Genomic DNA, 17,475 nt, shown 5'->3' with positions numbered 1-17,475 from the left:
AAAAAAAAAAAAAAAAAAAAAAAAAAAAAAGTGACCAGTGTCAAAAGTTGTTGACGTATCAAGGAATCAGCAGATAGAAAAACAGCCTTTTAAATGCATTAGGATGAGAATGAGTATTTTTCTTAGAGGTCAGAAATGAGATAAACGGTAAGAGGCATCGTTTACAGCTACGAAGTTATAAACACTCCTGCCCAGCAGATATCCAGTAATGGAAAGGAAAGAAATGAAAATAAAATTGGTGGGAGTCAATGAAATAAACGATGCTTCCTTGAAGACATCTTCCTTGAAGATCTGGCCCTGTCTCAATACAGAGGAAAGGACAGAATGAAGAGTAAAGAATGGCTAAGGAGCCACAAGCATTTTTCAGGCTAGGTAAACAAAAAGTCATAGGTTCCACAGTGGGGTTTCTCAACCTTGGCACTACTGGCATTTTGGGTGGGATAATTCTTTGTCATGGGGGGCTGTCTTGCACACTATAGAATGTTCAGCAGCATCCCTGGCCTCTATTCACTAGATACCAGTAGCATCCTCCTCCCCTATTTGTGACAATCAAAAATGTCTGGACATTTGACAATCAAAAATTACCAAGTGTCCCCTGGGGGGTAAAACTGTACCTCACTGAGAACCACCGGTGTAAAGAAAAAGAACCTACTTTGGGGGACAGAGGAATGCTACATCCTTCCTTAAATATTTGTCCAAAATACAAAGCTCTTTGTGTTAGATGAGGTCAAAAACCAAAGAAGGAACCACTACCATATTTGGAGGAAACATGAATTTGTAAGAAGAGATAGGAGGGATATTTGAAAAACAAAAATTTTTTAAATACTCAGTCTGCTTAATTATCTGCTGTCCCAGTTCTGTTTATATCATCATGTGAGCTTAAGACAGCCTTTACCTCCTAGTTCATACATAGTTGTATGAAAAGAATGGTGCATAGTTCTATGGTACATACTGATGGTACATAGTTCCATGAAAAGAACCAACCTAGAAATTCCAGCTCATTAAGATCAGTGATCATAAGTGTGAAATAGCCTGATTCCAGGCATATACTGGTGTATTCATGATCTATTTTACTCATCACATTTTGTTTGAAGGTTCCCTTTTCCTTCGGGGAGGAATGATGGTTAAGGCTGAGGAACTAGACCACAAATCACATTATGAACTTCCATATCACTTGGCACCTAAGCCCATAGTTTAGGACGCTATTACTTGTCAACACGTTAACGCAAAAACAGTTTGTCACAACACTTTGAGCAGCCTAATTAAAAAAGATAGCACTTGGCTGAATATGCCACACGTTTTTAGCAGCCAATCTTTAGGCAAAGCAGGAAGGAGAAGGAAGCAGCAGGAGAAGGTAGGTGGTTCTTGGCACTACCCTCAACAAGGAACAATGAATGTCGTGTACTTGTATAATAGGAGATAGCATTAGCTTTTCCAAAGCAGTTTTACTTCACACAGAATTTCACAAACAGAAGGAGAGTGGGGAAGGGAGGAGAGATAGAAACTACAAGATGAAGCAGGCAGGATGGCTTGCAAAGTAACCAGTTCAGAAGCTACGCTCTTCATGGCTAACAAAAAACAGACTAAAAAAAAAAAAAAGAGAGAGAGAGAGAGAATCATATGGAATATGCAACAGTAGTAAAGTACAGGAGGCCTTATGTTGAACATGACATTATTTGATAGAAGCCAGACTGGTATTTTTAAGAATTACATTCATGCATCCTTAAAATCCACAGCCTCATCACTTTCATTCTCATGGCTCTTTTCTAATAAGCAAGTGGTCACATATCTGACCCACTACTTCATGGCAGTGATTCAAAGAATCTTAACTTTTGATTACCAGTGGCACTAAAATGAATGGGCCCTGACCTCTCCCTTCCAAATTAGACATAAGCATAATGCAAATCTAGAGCAGGTCCAACCACCACCAGTCTAGAGAACCATTAGGTCTTCAGGTCACTTTACAGCTACTCTGAAGTTTACGGTCTTAGGCAATATATTCAAAATCTTGGTGAAAAACATATATTTTTATAGGCACACTGGTCTTGAATTCCAAATTCACCACTACATATCCTCGGGCAAGTTACTGATTGGCTCAGAGCCTTTTCTCCACACCTACAAAATAAATGTTGTAGCACATTAAAAGGATTATACACCATGATCAAGTGGGGTTTATTCCAGGAATGCAAGGATTCTTCAATATATGCAAATCAATCAATGTGATACACCATATTAACAAATTGAAGGAGAAAAACCATATGATCATCTCAATAGATGCAGAGAAAGCTTTTGACTGTGGGAGGGAGGGAGACGCAAGAGGGAAGAGAGATGGGAACATATGTATATGTATAACTGATTCACTTTGTTATAAAGCAGAAACTAGCACACCATTGTTAAGCAATTATACTCCAATAAAGAGGTAAAAAAAAAAGAACTGTTGTGAGGATCAAATGAATTACTATTGATGGTGGGAGGATATCCGCCATCAATACCCAAGCATCCCTGCACATTCTTGCTGGGTTTGCCAAGGCTGAAAGGCCCGACAACACTTCAGCCAGGCCATTTCCCAAGGTTGTGTTTGTAGCAAGTGACCGAGATGATGAGGTACTAATATCAACCCTCCCCAAAGAGCAGGCTTGCTTCTGCTTACCATAAAAGTGGCAAGTCGGGCTTCCCTGGTGGCGCAGTGGTTGAGAGTCCACCTGCCGATGCAGGGGATACGGGTTCATGCCCCGGTCCGGGAGGATCCCACATGCTGCGGAGCGGCTGGGCCCGTTGAGCCATGGCCGCTGAGGCTGTGCGTCCGGAGCCTGCGCGCCGCAACAGGAGAGGCCACAACAGTGAGAGGCCCGCGTAACGCAAAAAAAAAAAAAGTGGGACGTCCACCAAGTTCAGTGTTCCTCTCCTGTAGTGCAACTGACTGCCTGGGTAGGCATCCGTCCTGGGCTATCTCATGGGACTTAGGACTGTAGTGAACCAGCATGTCATGCTGACATTCTGGTTACTGGTTTTGTAATGAATAAGAAAACATCTTTTGTCGCTGACCCAGGAGTCTCGAGTCCTCTGTAATCATCCGGGAAACAGCAACAGATCGGTACGCAGGATGAAACTCCAGACCCTGCATGGGTCTTGACAATTATTGGGTTGGCCAAAAGGTTCATTCGGTTTTTCCTGTAAGATGGCTCTAGTAGCACTTAGTTGTCTTTAACTTCATTCAAAATAATTCTGTTAGATTGTACGTGACAGCTGTCATATCAGCATGCATTTAAAAAAAAGACATTAAAATTGGTGAATTTTTGTGTAGCCATTTTAGTATTAAAGATGGAAGAAAAAAAGCAACATTTTCAGCATATTATGCTTTATTATTTCAAGAAAGATAAAACACAACTGAAATGCAAAAAACGATTTATGCAGTGTATGGAGAAGGTGCTGTGAATGATCGGACATGTCAAAAGTGGTTTGCGAAGTATCGTTCTGGAGATTTCTCATTGGACAATGCTCCACGGTCAGGTAGACCAGTTGAAGTAGATAGCGATCAAATTGAGACATTAATTGAGAACAATCAACGTTATACCACGCGGGAGATAACCATCATACTCAAAATATCCAAATCAGGCACTGAAAATCATTTGCACCAGCTTGGTTATGTGAATAGCTTTGATGTTTGGGTTCCACAGAAGTTCAGGAAAAAAAACCTCCTTGACTGTATTTCCTCATGCAATTCTCTACTTAAACGTAATGAAAACGTTCTGTTTTTAAAACAAATTGTGACGGGCGATGGAAAGTGGATACTGTACAATAACGTGGAATGGAAGAGATCATGGGGCAAGCGAAATGAACCACCACCAACCACACCAAAGGCCGGTCTTCATCCAAAGAAGGTGACGTGTATATGGTGGGATTGGAAGGGAGTCCTCGATTAATGAGCTCCTTCCAGAAAACCAAACGATTAATTAGAACAAGTACTGCTCCCAATTAGACCAACTGAAAGCAGCACTTGATGAAAAGCATCCAGAATTAGTCAACAGAAAACGCATAATCATCCATCAGGGTAACGCCAGACTGCATGTTTCTTTGATGACCAGGCAAAAACTGTTACAGCTTGGCTGGGAAGTTCTGATTCATCCGCCGTATTCACCAGACATTGTACCTTCGGATTTCCATTTATTTCGTGCTTTACAAAATTCTCTTAAGGGAAAACCTTTCAATTCCCTGGAAGACTGTAAAAGGCGCCTGGAACAGTTCTCTGCTCAAAAAGATAAAAAGTTTTGGGAAGATGGAATTATGAAGTTGCCTGAAAAATGGCAGAAAGTAGTGGAACAAAAGCATGAATACGTTGTTCAATAAAGTTCTTGGTAAAAATGAAAAATGTGTCTTTTATTTTTACTTAAAAACTGAAGGCACTTTTTAGCCAACCCAATACATGCAAGGTACTTAGGGTAACAACTGGCACGTATGATCTTACTGGTTACTGAGAATCAGCTCTGGGCAGGCTTGAGTACTGCGCTTGGTCAGTGAACCAAGGCTACCACCCAAGGATGAGGATGACCCAGAGGAGAGCCAGCAGGGCCCTGCACACAATGCATGGTTAAAACCATGTTGACATTACCTTCACTGAACTAGGCTAACTCAGACTCCAGAAACAGGACAGTAAAGTTAACTTGTATTTTCATCCTTAGCATTCAGCCTTAAACAGTCATCTTTCATGACTGCCAACTTTTTTTCTAACTAGAACCCAGATGTCATGTATTTATGTTAGGGCAGATTCATTACAGCTGTCAATAACCTTTGACTCCCAGAATATCAGAGCTGAATGGAACCTTGAAGACTTTATTTCAACTCCTTTATTTTACAGAATAAACTGACACCCAGAGAGAAAAGAGATAAGTGACTTGCCCAGCGTTACATTTTAAGAAGTAGTTAGCTTACTCTCTATATAACCTTTTAAAATTGCCAAGAAACTCTTAAAAAAATACAACTTAGGGCTTCCCTGGTGGCGCAGTGGTTGAGGGTCCGCCTGCCGATGCAGGGGACACGGGTTCGTGCCCCGGTCCGGGAAGATCCCACATGCCGTGGAGCAGCTGGGCCCGTGAGCCATGGCCGCTGAGCCTGTGCATCTGGAGCCTGTGCTCCGTAACGGGAGAGGCCACAACAGTGAGAGGCCCGCGTACCGCAAAAAAAAAAAAAAAAAAAAAAAAAAAAAAAAAAAAATACAACTTAATAGGATCAGTTAGATATCCTATTTAGCTTATTTCAACTCTGTATAGCATGATTCTATAAAATAAGATGCACCTTGAAAATACGAAGTGGTGGTACTAAGATCAAAATGAAGTTTCTACTAGTTTATGGCAACATGGTTGATGACAGGTGTAGACAGGAAATGCTTTTAAATAAATCTTTCACATTCAGTCATTGATTTCCTATCCATTGGCCACCCGTCTGTATGTTACTGCTGATTTTGTAATGCCATAGGATACACCATTAATAATATTTGCAGAAACAAGTGAAAATGATGGTGATGATCTTCAGGGTTGGAAACATGCAAGTGATAATAGATTACTTAAAGGGAGGGCTGAAAGCAGGGGTTTGTAATGTAACATTCTGATCCACAATTAGCTACAACAGAGCTGGTAGAAAGAGCATGGAGCCCTGCACAATTCCTACTTTAAGGTATAGCTAATGCCTCAATTCCATTTTACACAGAGATATGGCCACTTAAAGCTTCGTATTTGGTCTCAGACCTACTCGGCTTATATAAAAATGGAGGATTTGGAGCTCTCAGAAATTCACAAGACCATCTGAAAACGGTCTGATGAAGCAAGCATAGGATATACGCAGCAAGCCTGAGAATTTAGAGATCAGAGAACATGAGTTAGCCCTGCTTTAGTAAAACAAATACATGAAAAGCCAAACCACCAGCATGGATAAAATCCAGGCTACTTTTATTTTTTTGCATTGTAAGATTATTCTTCCCTTTAATAGCTTGTTTAAAGACCATTAGCTACTCAACCAAAGGGGGAGAAAAATGCAAGCTAATGCACTGCCAATGAAAAACAAGCTGTGAGGTCAGCCCAAGAAAAGATTATTTCTACTCACAAACGTTCTGCGTACACACTGACTCTTCTGGAACACATTGATTTTGTAATGCAAGGTATTAGACTGCAGAGCATATTATTAGAGGAAATGCTTCTGCCAAATTTATTTTAACCCATCTTAACTTTCCATAAGTTCTTGCCTTGAATCGTGGGCAATGTAAGTGAAGAGAAATTGAAGTTATGACACAAACTTCAAAAAAATGCAGTCTTACCTGTACAATCTGTAACCATGTGAAGCACTGCAGGACAAGAAAGTCAAGAAAATGACTAGGAGGAGGGCAGAAAGGGAGGAGCCTTAGGTCAGAGAAAGTAATCAACGTATTGAACCTGTAGCCTAGATCTTCAAAGACACAGCTCTCTACATTTGAGGGCTGCAATCATTCACAAGCAGGTTTAGCACAACATAGTACATACATGGACACCTTATACTGTTTTCTCCGAATCAGTGACAAATGGAAAACACCTATGATAAATGAGACATTAAACTAAGTTCTGTGCCTTGCTGAATTTCTCATCTGGTGTGAGAATAAAATCCAACTGGTTTTAACTGCAGTAGCTAGCCCGTATGGCACCTCTGTGTGAACTAGGAAAAGTGGTCCCTGGAAGTCACAGTCCTGTGAATAGGCAAATGATTTGGTAAGTGATGTGACCTCTGTGGTCTCACACCCGTGAGCGGGGCCCAACCATACACAGCGGCCCTGGTCTCGATTACACATTTAAGTTCAAAATGTCAGTGTGCAGTCTACACAAAGTCTTGCTTTCTCCACATAGAATCTTCCTTAAGCAGCTTCAGCCAGCATAATATGCTGTTAAGCCTTTGAGATTTTATCAGTGATTGATCTTGAAGCACATAAAACACCACCTCCAGAGTTGTCCCTCCCTCGACCAAAACGAAAGGTGAAAAACGTCACCTGTCCAGCCCCAACAATTATCACTCATCTCCTGTTTTGAGGAAAAATCACCCACCTGATTGGGTCAGTAAATGGTTAGCTTAGAAGTTGCAGGGTGGAGATGGGTTGCCAGCCTAAAGCTACCTGAGTCCACAAAGCTCAAGAAATTATATGCCTATTGCCACGCAGCACAATAACAGCACTAAATTGCTGTCTGGAAAGTAGTGGTTACACAATTTCTTTAGTAAATCTGTGTGGAGTGTAGGCCTTTTGCCCAAGTCGATTTCTCAAACTTACCCACTCCACCCATCCCCAGCTCTATCACCTCATTAGTGTAGCCTGGTTTTTCAATTTTAACCCCACAAATGTCTAAATAAGGAAACTTAATAGTTCAGACTTCTTTGTAAACCTTTGCTCACCCAATTATCCATATGCGGCAACTTAGAGTATATTAAAAAGGCTAAAAAACAAAGACAGACACTTCAAGTACCAAATTGGCCTGTGTATGGAAATTGAAACTAGAGCTAGTAACATAAACTTAGTTATATGCATGTGTATCAAAGAATTACATGAACCCTTTACTGACAGAACTCAAGAAGACGGTCCTTTGCCCAACTGTCTACAATTTCCCTGGGAGGGAAATTCTTGCATATAACCCCACTCCACAAATTGCAAAATGAAGAATAAGTGATTACTCAATTAGTGAGTGGAACCAAAAGTCTTAATTTGGTCTCTTTTCTCAACACATAGTAGCTGTTCTAAGGAGCCTCTCCACACTTGTACAAACTTTCCAGATAGTTCTACAGAATTAAAGACACAAGTGAACTTAACTGGAGCTGATACTTTACGATAGCACTTTATGTGGAGCAACTTTGAACGACATTTTACCATTAATTTAAAGCCATATTTGTTTAAAGAGCTCGATGACATGTACATTAATTAGGCACACATGAGATTAAAAATCTGTTTTTTGAGGCAACTGGGGATATTTGATTATGAATTGAGTGTTAGATGATACCAAGGAATATGTTAATTTTTAAAGAAGTGACAAAGTCAGTAATTTTTATAGAGATGCACACTGAAGTACGCAGGAGTAAAATGACGATATCTGGGATTTGCATTAAAGTACTTTAGCACGGAAAAAAATAAAGGATGGATGAAGCAAATGTTGAAAATCAAAATAACTACTATACATAGTTAATGGTATAATACCCAATGGTGGTTCATTATACTATCCTCTCTACTTTTTAGTATGTTGAAATTTTTCATACCTTTTATTTTAAAAGCCTTATTAACTAGCCCATATTATAACTAAAGTGAAAACTCTATTTTAGCTCTTTTATTGATACTTTTAGCTAGGGGAAAGACCAACAAATTAAAGGTAGAGAAAAATTCCTCATAATTTTGAGCAGATCTTTACAAAAGCATGTGGATATCTATCACAGAAGAACAAATAGAGGGTGTTTTTTTAAGGATTTTACCCAACATCTTTTCTCCCTTGGACGTACACCAGAATTGCCAGGTGATTGAATCAATAACGTTTGTGAAATCATTCATTCCTAATGAACGTAGATTCCTACCTAGGCCTGCCTGAATAGCCAGCTGAGAAACTTCTCATTTGCACTAGGCACCACGACATAGAGCCCTAGCAGACGGAGAGACTGGAGGCCGATTTGCTGTTCTGTATCTGGTAGCAATGTAGCTGACTCTCGCTAAAGCAATACAGCAAAACCTTCATTAAACCAAAGCCTGTGTAAGTGGTGATTAGTAAGATTTTGCTTTCTACATTCTTTCATGAGAAAGGCACCAATACCCTTTTCCCCAGGCCACCTCACATAAAGCAAGCAAGGATCAGGATTCAGCTGAATGTCTGTTCAAGCTACAGCCCAAGTAAATCATTTAGACTGAAATGGATTCAGCCTGATCAGGTAAATAAGTTTTAAATTAGTGTGAATTGATTTATTTCTACTACATTCATAATAAATAGCTATGTGAAAATGTATCTCAGCCTCCCTTTACATGCATCATTTTTGAGCTGTCTTCCACTTGAGTATCTTCTACAAGATGCCCACTTGGATATCAAGTATATAACTGTATTTCAAGTCATCTGTCCATCATCTTAGTTTCTTCAGTCATGAGACAAAAGAAAATATCAAACAGCCAAAATCTGACAGAAGGAATTGGTCTCTTCTGCATGGCAGACGGAATATAGGACCAGGAGAAAGTTGGGTCTTCAATAATCATCCCAATGGTGCTACTGATATCCAGTGCTATTTAGTCAAATGTGCTTATTCATGTAAATTAGCATATATTATGTATGTACTATTTTCAGAGCATCCTGTTATTTACAGTGTTCTTTGAGACCAGGTTGGAAAAGAATATGATTTTACTTCAATGACATGCTGCTATTGCCAGAGCTCTTGACACTCAGAGTGAAATCTAGGTGGATTACAATGATAATTGTTCCAAAAAGGAACAAAAAAAGAGATTGAATAATTTTTCACTTTCAGAGTGCCTGAAGCATAATGACTCAGTGCTATAGCTAACTTTGACAAGAGAACTGAGAGCTTTTAAACTTATCTCTAGGTCAGACTCCTTAACACATCAGTGACTCAGTTTTCTTATTTGTACAACAGCAGTAAGCTGCCTGACAAGACAGAATTGTCATAGGTATCTAGTGAAGCTTTCTTAACAGAAATTTTAAATGCCTCAAATTGATACATGGAAAGAAAAGGATAGCCTGATTCTTTTTTTAAAAAAATTACAGTGAAAAATAAAAGTTAAACTCACATCTTGTATTCATTAAACACAAAGAATTATTAGCAGAAGGACAGAATGTATAATCTTTCAAATGGACAAATGGAGTTGCAGAGAGAATAAGCAATCAATCAGCATGCAGCCATATTATGGCACTTCATACAATAATAATCTTAGAACTATCAAATTGCAAGAAAGCCATTAAACTATCCAACCACAATACATTTGATTCAGGTAATGCAAGGGGTTAACAATAATGCTCTATATTTGCATAGCAATATAGAATTTCTCATATGCTTTCTCATTCATTTCTGTGTTTTATCTAAACCACCTTGTAAAGCAAATCAGGGAAGCGTTTATCGCTGACTGGCAGATGTTAATCAAGGGCTCAAACCTCTGGTATTAAACAGCTCATCAGAGATCACAAGCAACTAAAAGATAGAATAAATACTGGAACCCAGGTCCTTTGGTCCTCCATTCAGTATTCTTTAGCCAATAATCTGATATCTCCTATTAATACCAATAAAATATTACTTGGGTCATCATCAGTTGTTTTTTTTAAAATTTTTATGGGAGTATAGTTGATTTGCAAGGTTGCGTTAGTTTCTACTGTACAGCAAAGTGAATCAGTTATACATATACATATATCCACTCTTCTTTAGATTCTTGTCCCATATAGGTCATTACAGAGTATTGAGAAGAGTTCCCCGTGCTATACAGTACGTTCTTATTAGTTATCTATTTTATATATAATACTGTGTATATGTCAGTCCCTATCTCCCAATTTATCCTGCCTTCCCCAACTTCCCCCTTTCTTCTATGGTAGCCATAAGTTTGTTTTCTACATCTCTGACTCTATTTCTGTTCTGTAAATACTTTCATTTGTACCTTTTTTTTTTTTTTTGATACTGGTTCTCCACATGGAAGTTCAGGCTGTGACATCACAAGAACCCAACCAAACAAACGAGGCAGTAAGGGATGAGATCGTCCAGCCAAGAAGTTTCTCGACTTTCAAAATTAAAGAAAGGACACAGAAGAACGTACAGATAGGTTCATTTGATGGAGCATATATTCTAAGAGAAAAAATGGCACATTTCTTTTTCAAAAAGCCTAGTAACTCTGCACACCAGCACCGGTCTGCAAGGTTTTCAAGAATAGGCATAAAGCAGGACCCTTGCCCAGAAGCACTTTAAAATCTTTTGGAGGTATGAGATCAGCATATAACATTCAGACCCACGATAGGAATTCAGAATAAGGAAGAGCCTTCAGTAAGCTGAAGTTTAATGGAAGAATGAGAGAATTATGAGGCACCAGCTGGACTGTGAGAGGCGGGTTAGATTTATAAAGGAGAAATATGGTGGACATTTCCAATTTGGTGAAGATGTTCAGGGTGGGTAGCAGGAAGGAGAGGCAATGGATCGGCAGGAGGAAACCGAGATGTAGAGAAATATGCCGAGTAGATGGATGAGCTAGGAAATGGATGAATGGATGCACTGCAATTGGAATCCAGGTCTCTAACCCTAAACATCAAACTCTTATGCCATTCTGCTCCTCCTAACTGGTCTTCCTGCCTCCATTCTGACATCCTTGTCCAAGAAATTCTCCATTGTATTAAGTTTCTTTCTGAAACACAATTCTGATCAGCTCAGTCTCCTCCTTAGCATTTTTTCAATGACTTAGTATGGCTTTCAGAAAGAAGCTGAAACTCTAACATGGCATACAAATACCCATCATGAACTGGACTCACTCTCTTTTCTAACGGGTCTACCATATGGAACCTTTGTTTCAGCCACTAACATCTATCCACAGCTTCTTTACTGGACATGCTACCACGTCTCTCTACCTTTGTATTTGTTGTTCTTTCACTCTTAAATGCCTTTCCCTCCCCTTCTTCAATTAATGCCTTATTCTTCAAGCCTTGGTGCAAATGTCACCTACTATGGTAAGCCTTTCCTTACCACACTCAAGCATCCAATTAGATTCAGATGCCTCTCCACGTTTCTATTATCACCCTGCTAATACATATTCCCATTGTTCCTTATCACACCACTCTGTAGTCATTAATTAACTTCCCTGTCTCCCTCACTAGACAATGGCACCTTTGTATCACCAATCTTCGGAATAATGCCTAGAACGTAGTACGTGCTCAGTAAGTGTGTGTCATACAGGAGCACACTGTGCTCAGCCTTTATCAATTAAAATCAAAACATGATTTATCCAACTAAAAACAAATAACCAAATACTCAGGAAGTTATGTAAGAACCAGAACATTAACTTCTGTTATTTCAAGTTACTAATGTGACTCTACTATCTAAACCAAAGCCTTCAGGAATTATACAGAAACACAAAGTCAAAATGCAAAAACATCAAAGAATGTTAAGCCACTCTACACCATGGTATGTGTGTGAGGACTGCTGGTTCTACCTTAACACTAGCCTCTATTAATGGTTAAGTCACTGCCTTAAAAACGTGGGATTTAGGATGTCCCCTTCATGACACTTCTAGAGCTCTCTGTACTACTTGAGTTGACAAAATACATTCCATGGTTGACATCAAATTACTAATTAAGATTCATGCTGTTTGATGACATGCTACAATCTGGGCCTAACCAGATAGTTACATAAAATACAAAGCTCTACTACTAAGGCATTATCCAAACTGTGATGAGTCCAAAACAAGGTTGCCTTCATTAAAAAGAACCAAAATAAAAGGGTCATTATGAGGATGCACAGATGAAGAAAATGGAAGTAAGCTTTGTCAAATTGATTTAATTAATCTCAAGCAGAAGTCGTTAAGAGTCCTGAAATGTCACTCTGAAAAAATTCTAATACCCATCAAAAGGTTGAGGATATAAATGAAAGTAGTTCCTCTCTATAGAAAACATGCCTTCCTTCTCCAGTTTCCCAGAACAATGAGAAACTAAATGAAAACAACTGAATCACAAGCCTTATACTGTACGCATCCACTATACCATAGCTATCAATTTAAATTTTGTATGCAGTAAAAACTTTCATTTTAGCTAATACTATATAGATGTGTGTAATTAACCGCTTACTCCCAGACGCACTATCTTCAATATCTACCACTCGTGTGGTCAGTGTTATTTCCCTTCTCCCTTGTCGGTGACCTCCTCCTCTCCCCAGTCTCTTCAAGTGGAATCAACCGGCATTTCCTTTACTCTCTCTCTGGTAACCCAAAAGTTCTTATTCTTCTATAGGAGACATATGCCTTTGAGAAACTGATGAAAACTATGAGGCCCAGAAAACTGAATGTACCTACATACACTCAAATTTTTTCATATGACTTCAGTTTAAGAACCCTTATCCCCCATAATCACCTACACAAATAATTTTTACTACCATATGGCTCTCTTTTACAATCCCCCACAACTCCTTTACACACACACACAAACACAATTAAGGACTACTACAGTGGTTAACAACATAATACTCAAAAGAATAAAATTTAGTCTAGGTAAAGCTTTATTTTACCAGCAATATTTATTAAGAATCCCAGATGAACTCCTCTCTACATGGCCTTAGAACATGTTGAGCACTTCAATAAGACAACTCAAAATAAGGAGTAAGGCATTCACTTTAAAAGTTTTCCAAGTCTTATTATTTGGTCAACTTTCTTGCCTTAAAATGTGCTGAAATGTCTTCCTAAATTTATGTTTATAAACTCTGACATATCTGCTTGTAAAATCATGTAAGGCTCAAAAATTATTTTGAGTACAAAAGCAATTTCCCATTGATATTCACAAACTCTTGGATTCAAATACTTGTTCTACTATATCAAGCTATACTCAACACCAAATAGTGTTAGCTAGGAACTGAAAGTGATACCATCTCATAACTTTCTAGTTACCTTGTCAAAGCATAAAAGATGAAATAGGACAAATGACCAAAAGGATGGGAAGAATAGAATCAAGGTGTTATTACTAACAGACAGAGATAAGTGCTTTTTCTTGAGCTCACACATCCTAAAAGTGGAAGGCTCTTGCTAGATGCACCAAACTCTTTGTGGAAACTATCAGTTCGCTTTTACTTTTGCTTAAACTTTTAATCACTGTTTAAACCAGTTTTGTACTGGATCCAAAAAGAAAAAAGAAAGAAAGAAACATGATCACTCTTTTACCGCAAACTGATAAAATTTCAACATCAGGATTTTTAAATACATTAAACTTTGGTAATACACTCGCAAAACTTTTCTAAGTTTTATAACAGGGGCACCCATTAATCCCATTAACCCCCTGCCAGTATAGACAATTCACAAAGAGCTTGTGACTCAGTTCCTTCACTTGTAAATACTTGGGGGGGGGGGAATAAGAGGACACATCAAGTAATTCTTAATTTGCCGCAAGTTAGGGTGGAATTGATGAGACTTTAGACTGGTTGTTTTATTCTACCCCACTAGGTCCCCTTCCACATAATGGAAGGCTACATATTTCCTGCAACGATAACACTTCGGTCACTGTTTTCCAATCTGGACCGTTCATAATTGAAAGGCAAACAGCAGGCAAGGGAGAGAAGCACAACAGGTACATACCAAATGGCCAGATACCTAAGAAAAGGCTATAGTTATACGTCACTGCTTCCTTCCTTATTATAATCAAGTTGCTGGTTAAAACAGAAAACTAGATATGCAACATGGGGCTTGTGCTCCAGACCTAAACGAAGAACCTTCAGACAGAGTATTTGCTGAATTTGTGCTAGAAAACCATATCCCCTCTGCCACCCAAATTAGAAAGTTTATTGATAAACGTCTGCCTAATATTTGACAGTGTTGGCAAAAATAGTCTTTGGCCAATATACTGTAAGAATTTGACCTGTTTTTAAGTTTCACTATTATTAAAACATTTTCCTATAAGCTGAAGGAGAAAAAAAAAAAGAGGAACCGTTTTAACTGATGAGTTGAAGACACTCCAGTATTTCTCAATCTAATACCAGGCCCCATAGATTTCATTCCTCTGCACATGAAGTCAGGGGCAGGAAATGGACTGCTCCCCACTGGGGCACACACTCTCAGGACGGGGAGATTTGTGCGGTCTGCCTACTGCTTTTGAGCGTTCTTAATCAACTAACTGGAAGTACTGGCCGACTCTGACGATTACACACACGACAGTTGGTGGTACCTCAGCCAGCCTCTAACTCCCACGCTCCCCCCACTCTTCCAAAGAAATGTTTCTTGGAAGAGCACATGGAGAGGCAAGGGGGAAAAAATCATGTAGGCGCCTCTTCCTTAGATATCTTGTCAAGTAGAAAGACTGGGGGCCTACGTTGTGTGTTTTTTGTTGTTGTTTTGGGAATTTTTTGTTCGGTTGGTTAATTGGTTGTTTTGGGGTTTTTCTGTAAGTCTGTGGGTGAGCTCCCAAGTAGTGGGACTGAAAAAAAGAGCTAGGTTCCCCTGCCCGAACCCTAAGCTTTAAGAGGCAAAAACCCAGCAACTGACAAGGGTGGGAGGGGAATGGAATCGCGCAAAGAAGGTTCGCGCCCACAAGTTAGACAAACAACAGCCCCTACCCGGTACTCGGGGTCTCCCCAAGTTGGGGTGGGGCCTTTCTCCTTCCCGCACCGCCTCCCGGGCTGCCAAGAGGGAGAAAGGGGTTAAGTGAAGAAGGGGGTGCTCTTCCGCCCCCACGCCGTCTCCGCGCCTCGGCGTGGCCGCTGCTTTAGCGGCTCCCGGAGTTGTACAGCGAGGTCGCGGTCACCCTTGGGAGGGGGCCCCGGGTCCCCCCGTGTTCAACGGCAGGAGGATCCCGGGGCTCTCGCTGTCCCCAAGGCCGGCGGGGGCTGCGGGAGCACTCACCAATTTAGGTTTGTTTTTCGTTTCCTCTTCGTTGGCGGCCCGGTTCCCCGCGCTCCGCTTGTTGCTTCGGCCCCCACCGGGTTCCTCGCCGCAGCCTCCGGCGCCCGACGCCGCCGCCGCCCCGGGCTGCTCCATCTTTCTCCGGCCCTGTCACCTGTGCCCTGGAACCCCACCTCTCCTCCACTGAGGAAGCCCCTCGGGGCGGTCCCGCTGCCCCGCGTGGATTTGGCAGCACCTCCTCCTGGGAGGGGGAGAGAGTGGGTCTGCCGAGTTCACGTCCCCGGGGCTCCCGACGCGACAAGCCGTTGCCACTACTCTGCGCTGGGGCAAGCCCTGCCCCCGAGCGGCTGCAATTACCACGGTCGCCGCCGCCGCCGCCCTCAGGGTGGTGTTTAGGGTGGAGGGAAAGTAGGTGCCTATCTCTTTAAGAGGGCCTCCGCACACGTGATTCATCAAAGTGCCCGCAGCCCGCCGCCCGGGCGCAGAAAGCTGCTTCCTACTCCTGCTGCCGAGCCGGCCGGGCTACTGAGCATGCCCGGCACGGCGACAGCTGCCAGACTAAAGGACTTTAAGCTGCGGTTAAGCACTGATTTCCCTTCCTAGGGGCCTAGCGTGAAATGGGAGGGAACTAGCCAGGAGAGAGGAGGTGTAGCCCATTTTACAGATGGGGACACTGAGGCCCGGCAGGATTCACGTGTGAGTTTTACCTGAGTCTCCGCTTCCACTCGTGTAGGCCAGAGCACCTTTCCCGGCTGGCCGAGGCCTCGCTGGGGGTGTGGTTGTGCTCCACTCCGTGGGAGGGGTTGATTGGCAAGGCAACTAGCATCCTGTAGGAAAACCCTCAAGGGGAGCGCTGATTAACTGCCTAGACAGACTACGGGTGAAAGTGGAAGAAGTGGGTGCTTTCTGTTGCCATGATTGCGTTGCGACCAAAGAAATACAGTCGTTCCTTTATTCCCAGGCTGCCAGGTAGTAGAAGCAGCAGGCGCCCACTGCTTAATCCCAAGGAGGTGTAAGGCTCTTTAGCCAAAGCACCTATGGAGAGCTAACAATTGGATTGAGTGCTATTTTCAGTTTCCTGAGCTACTTTAGGTTTATAGTTGTTGTGGGGAGCGAATAAGATCATGTGTGTCAAAGCTTTGTTAAAAATGTAAATCTCTAGACAAATGCTAGGTGATTTGGTGCAGCAGCAGCAACAGGGCACCGCTGGTATTCGTAATCTTTCCTCCTGCAGTTGTCAGGAAGAGGCCCACGCCACTTTAAAAATAAAGTTCACATTGAGAACATTAGCGGGGCCGGGCAGAACTTGAATGAACCACCATCATACAATCTAGAGAAGCTACCTGAAATGTAAATTTAGATACCAGGTCTATAAACATGCTCATGTGCCTGTTATTCAGGTATCTTCAGGCTATGACCCTTTTGCCCTTCTCCCCTTCAACCTAACTTCTGCTATGCCGAAGCTAATATGTTTATGAACATATTTTTTGAGAGTGCATTAGGATAAATTTGACCATGCTGTAGGTGTGATTGTGATGAGGCAATTAACTTGGAAAGTAGAATAAAAAGAATGTTAGACATCTGAAAGCGGTCTTAATCCTGGCTTTGCCATCGTCATTAACTTTCTTTTTAATCATGCAGATGGTAAACTACCCAAGGACAGCAGAGAAGAGGGAATACATGCTCCCAGACAGGATGGGCAAGGAGTCCTAAGGTAAATTTGCTTTGTTGAAGTTTCTGTTTGACTTAAAATTTGATGTATATTCTGAATTTAACTCACTACACACACACACACACACACACACACACACACTCACGTGTGATTTGAATTACTTAAATGCCCCCCCCTCCTGAAAAATGGCATAGAAGTGGTTGCTGCAGTAAGATGTGACCTGGTTATCCACTGCTTTCACGTAATTCCTGTT

At 41.1% G+C, this 17,475-nt stretch overlaps 1 protein-coding gene across 3 annotated transcripts in view; it reads right to left on the bottom strand.

Moving 5' to 3' along the window:
• Positions 1-15,913, bottom strand: part of DIAPH2 (diaphanous related formin 2) — an 863,347-nt gene extending 847,434 nt beyond the window's left edge. For all 3 annotated transcript variants that reach the window (XM_024761235.1, XM_024761244.1, XM_024761229.1), the window contains exon 1: positions 15,551-15,913. In XM_024761235.1, the coding sequence (XP_024617003.1) occupies positions 15,551-15,685 (135 nt within the window). In that variant the 5' untranslated portion in view covers positions 15,686-15,913. The remainder of the gene's footprint in view (positions 1-15,550) is intronic.
• Between the last annotated feature and the right edge of the window lie 1,562 nt (positions 15,914-17,475).

Source organism: Neophocaena asiaeorientalis, unplaced genomic scaffold (genome assembly GCF_003031525.2).
Source record: "Neophocaena asiaeorientalis asiaeorientalis breed wild unplaced genomic scaffold, Neophocaena_asiaeorientalis_V1.1 scaffold656, whole genome shotgun sequence".
Classification (NCBI taxonomy): Eukaryota; Metazoa; Chordata; class Mammalia; order Artiodactyla; family Phocoenidae; genus Neophocaena; species Neophocaena asiaeorientalis.
This window is presented reverse-complemented; position numbering and strand designations above follow the sequence as displayed.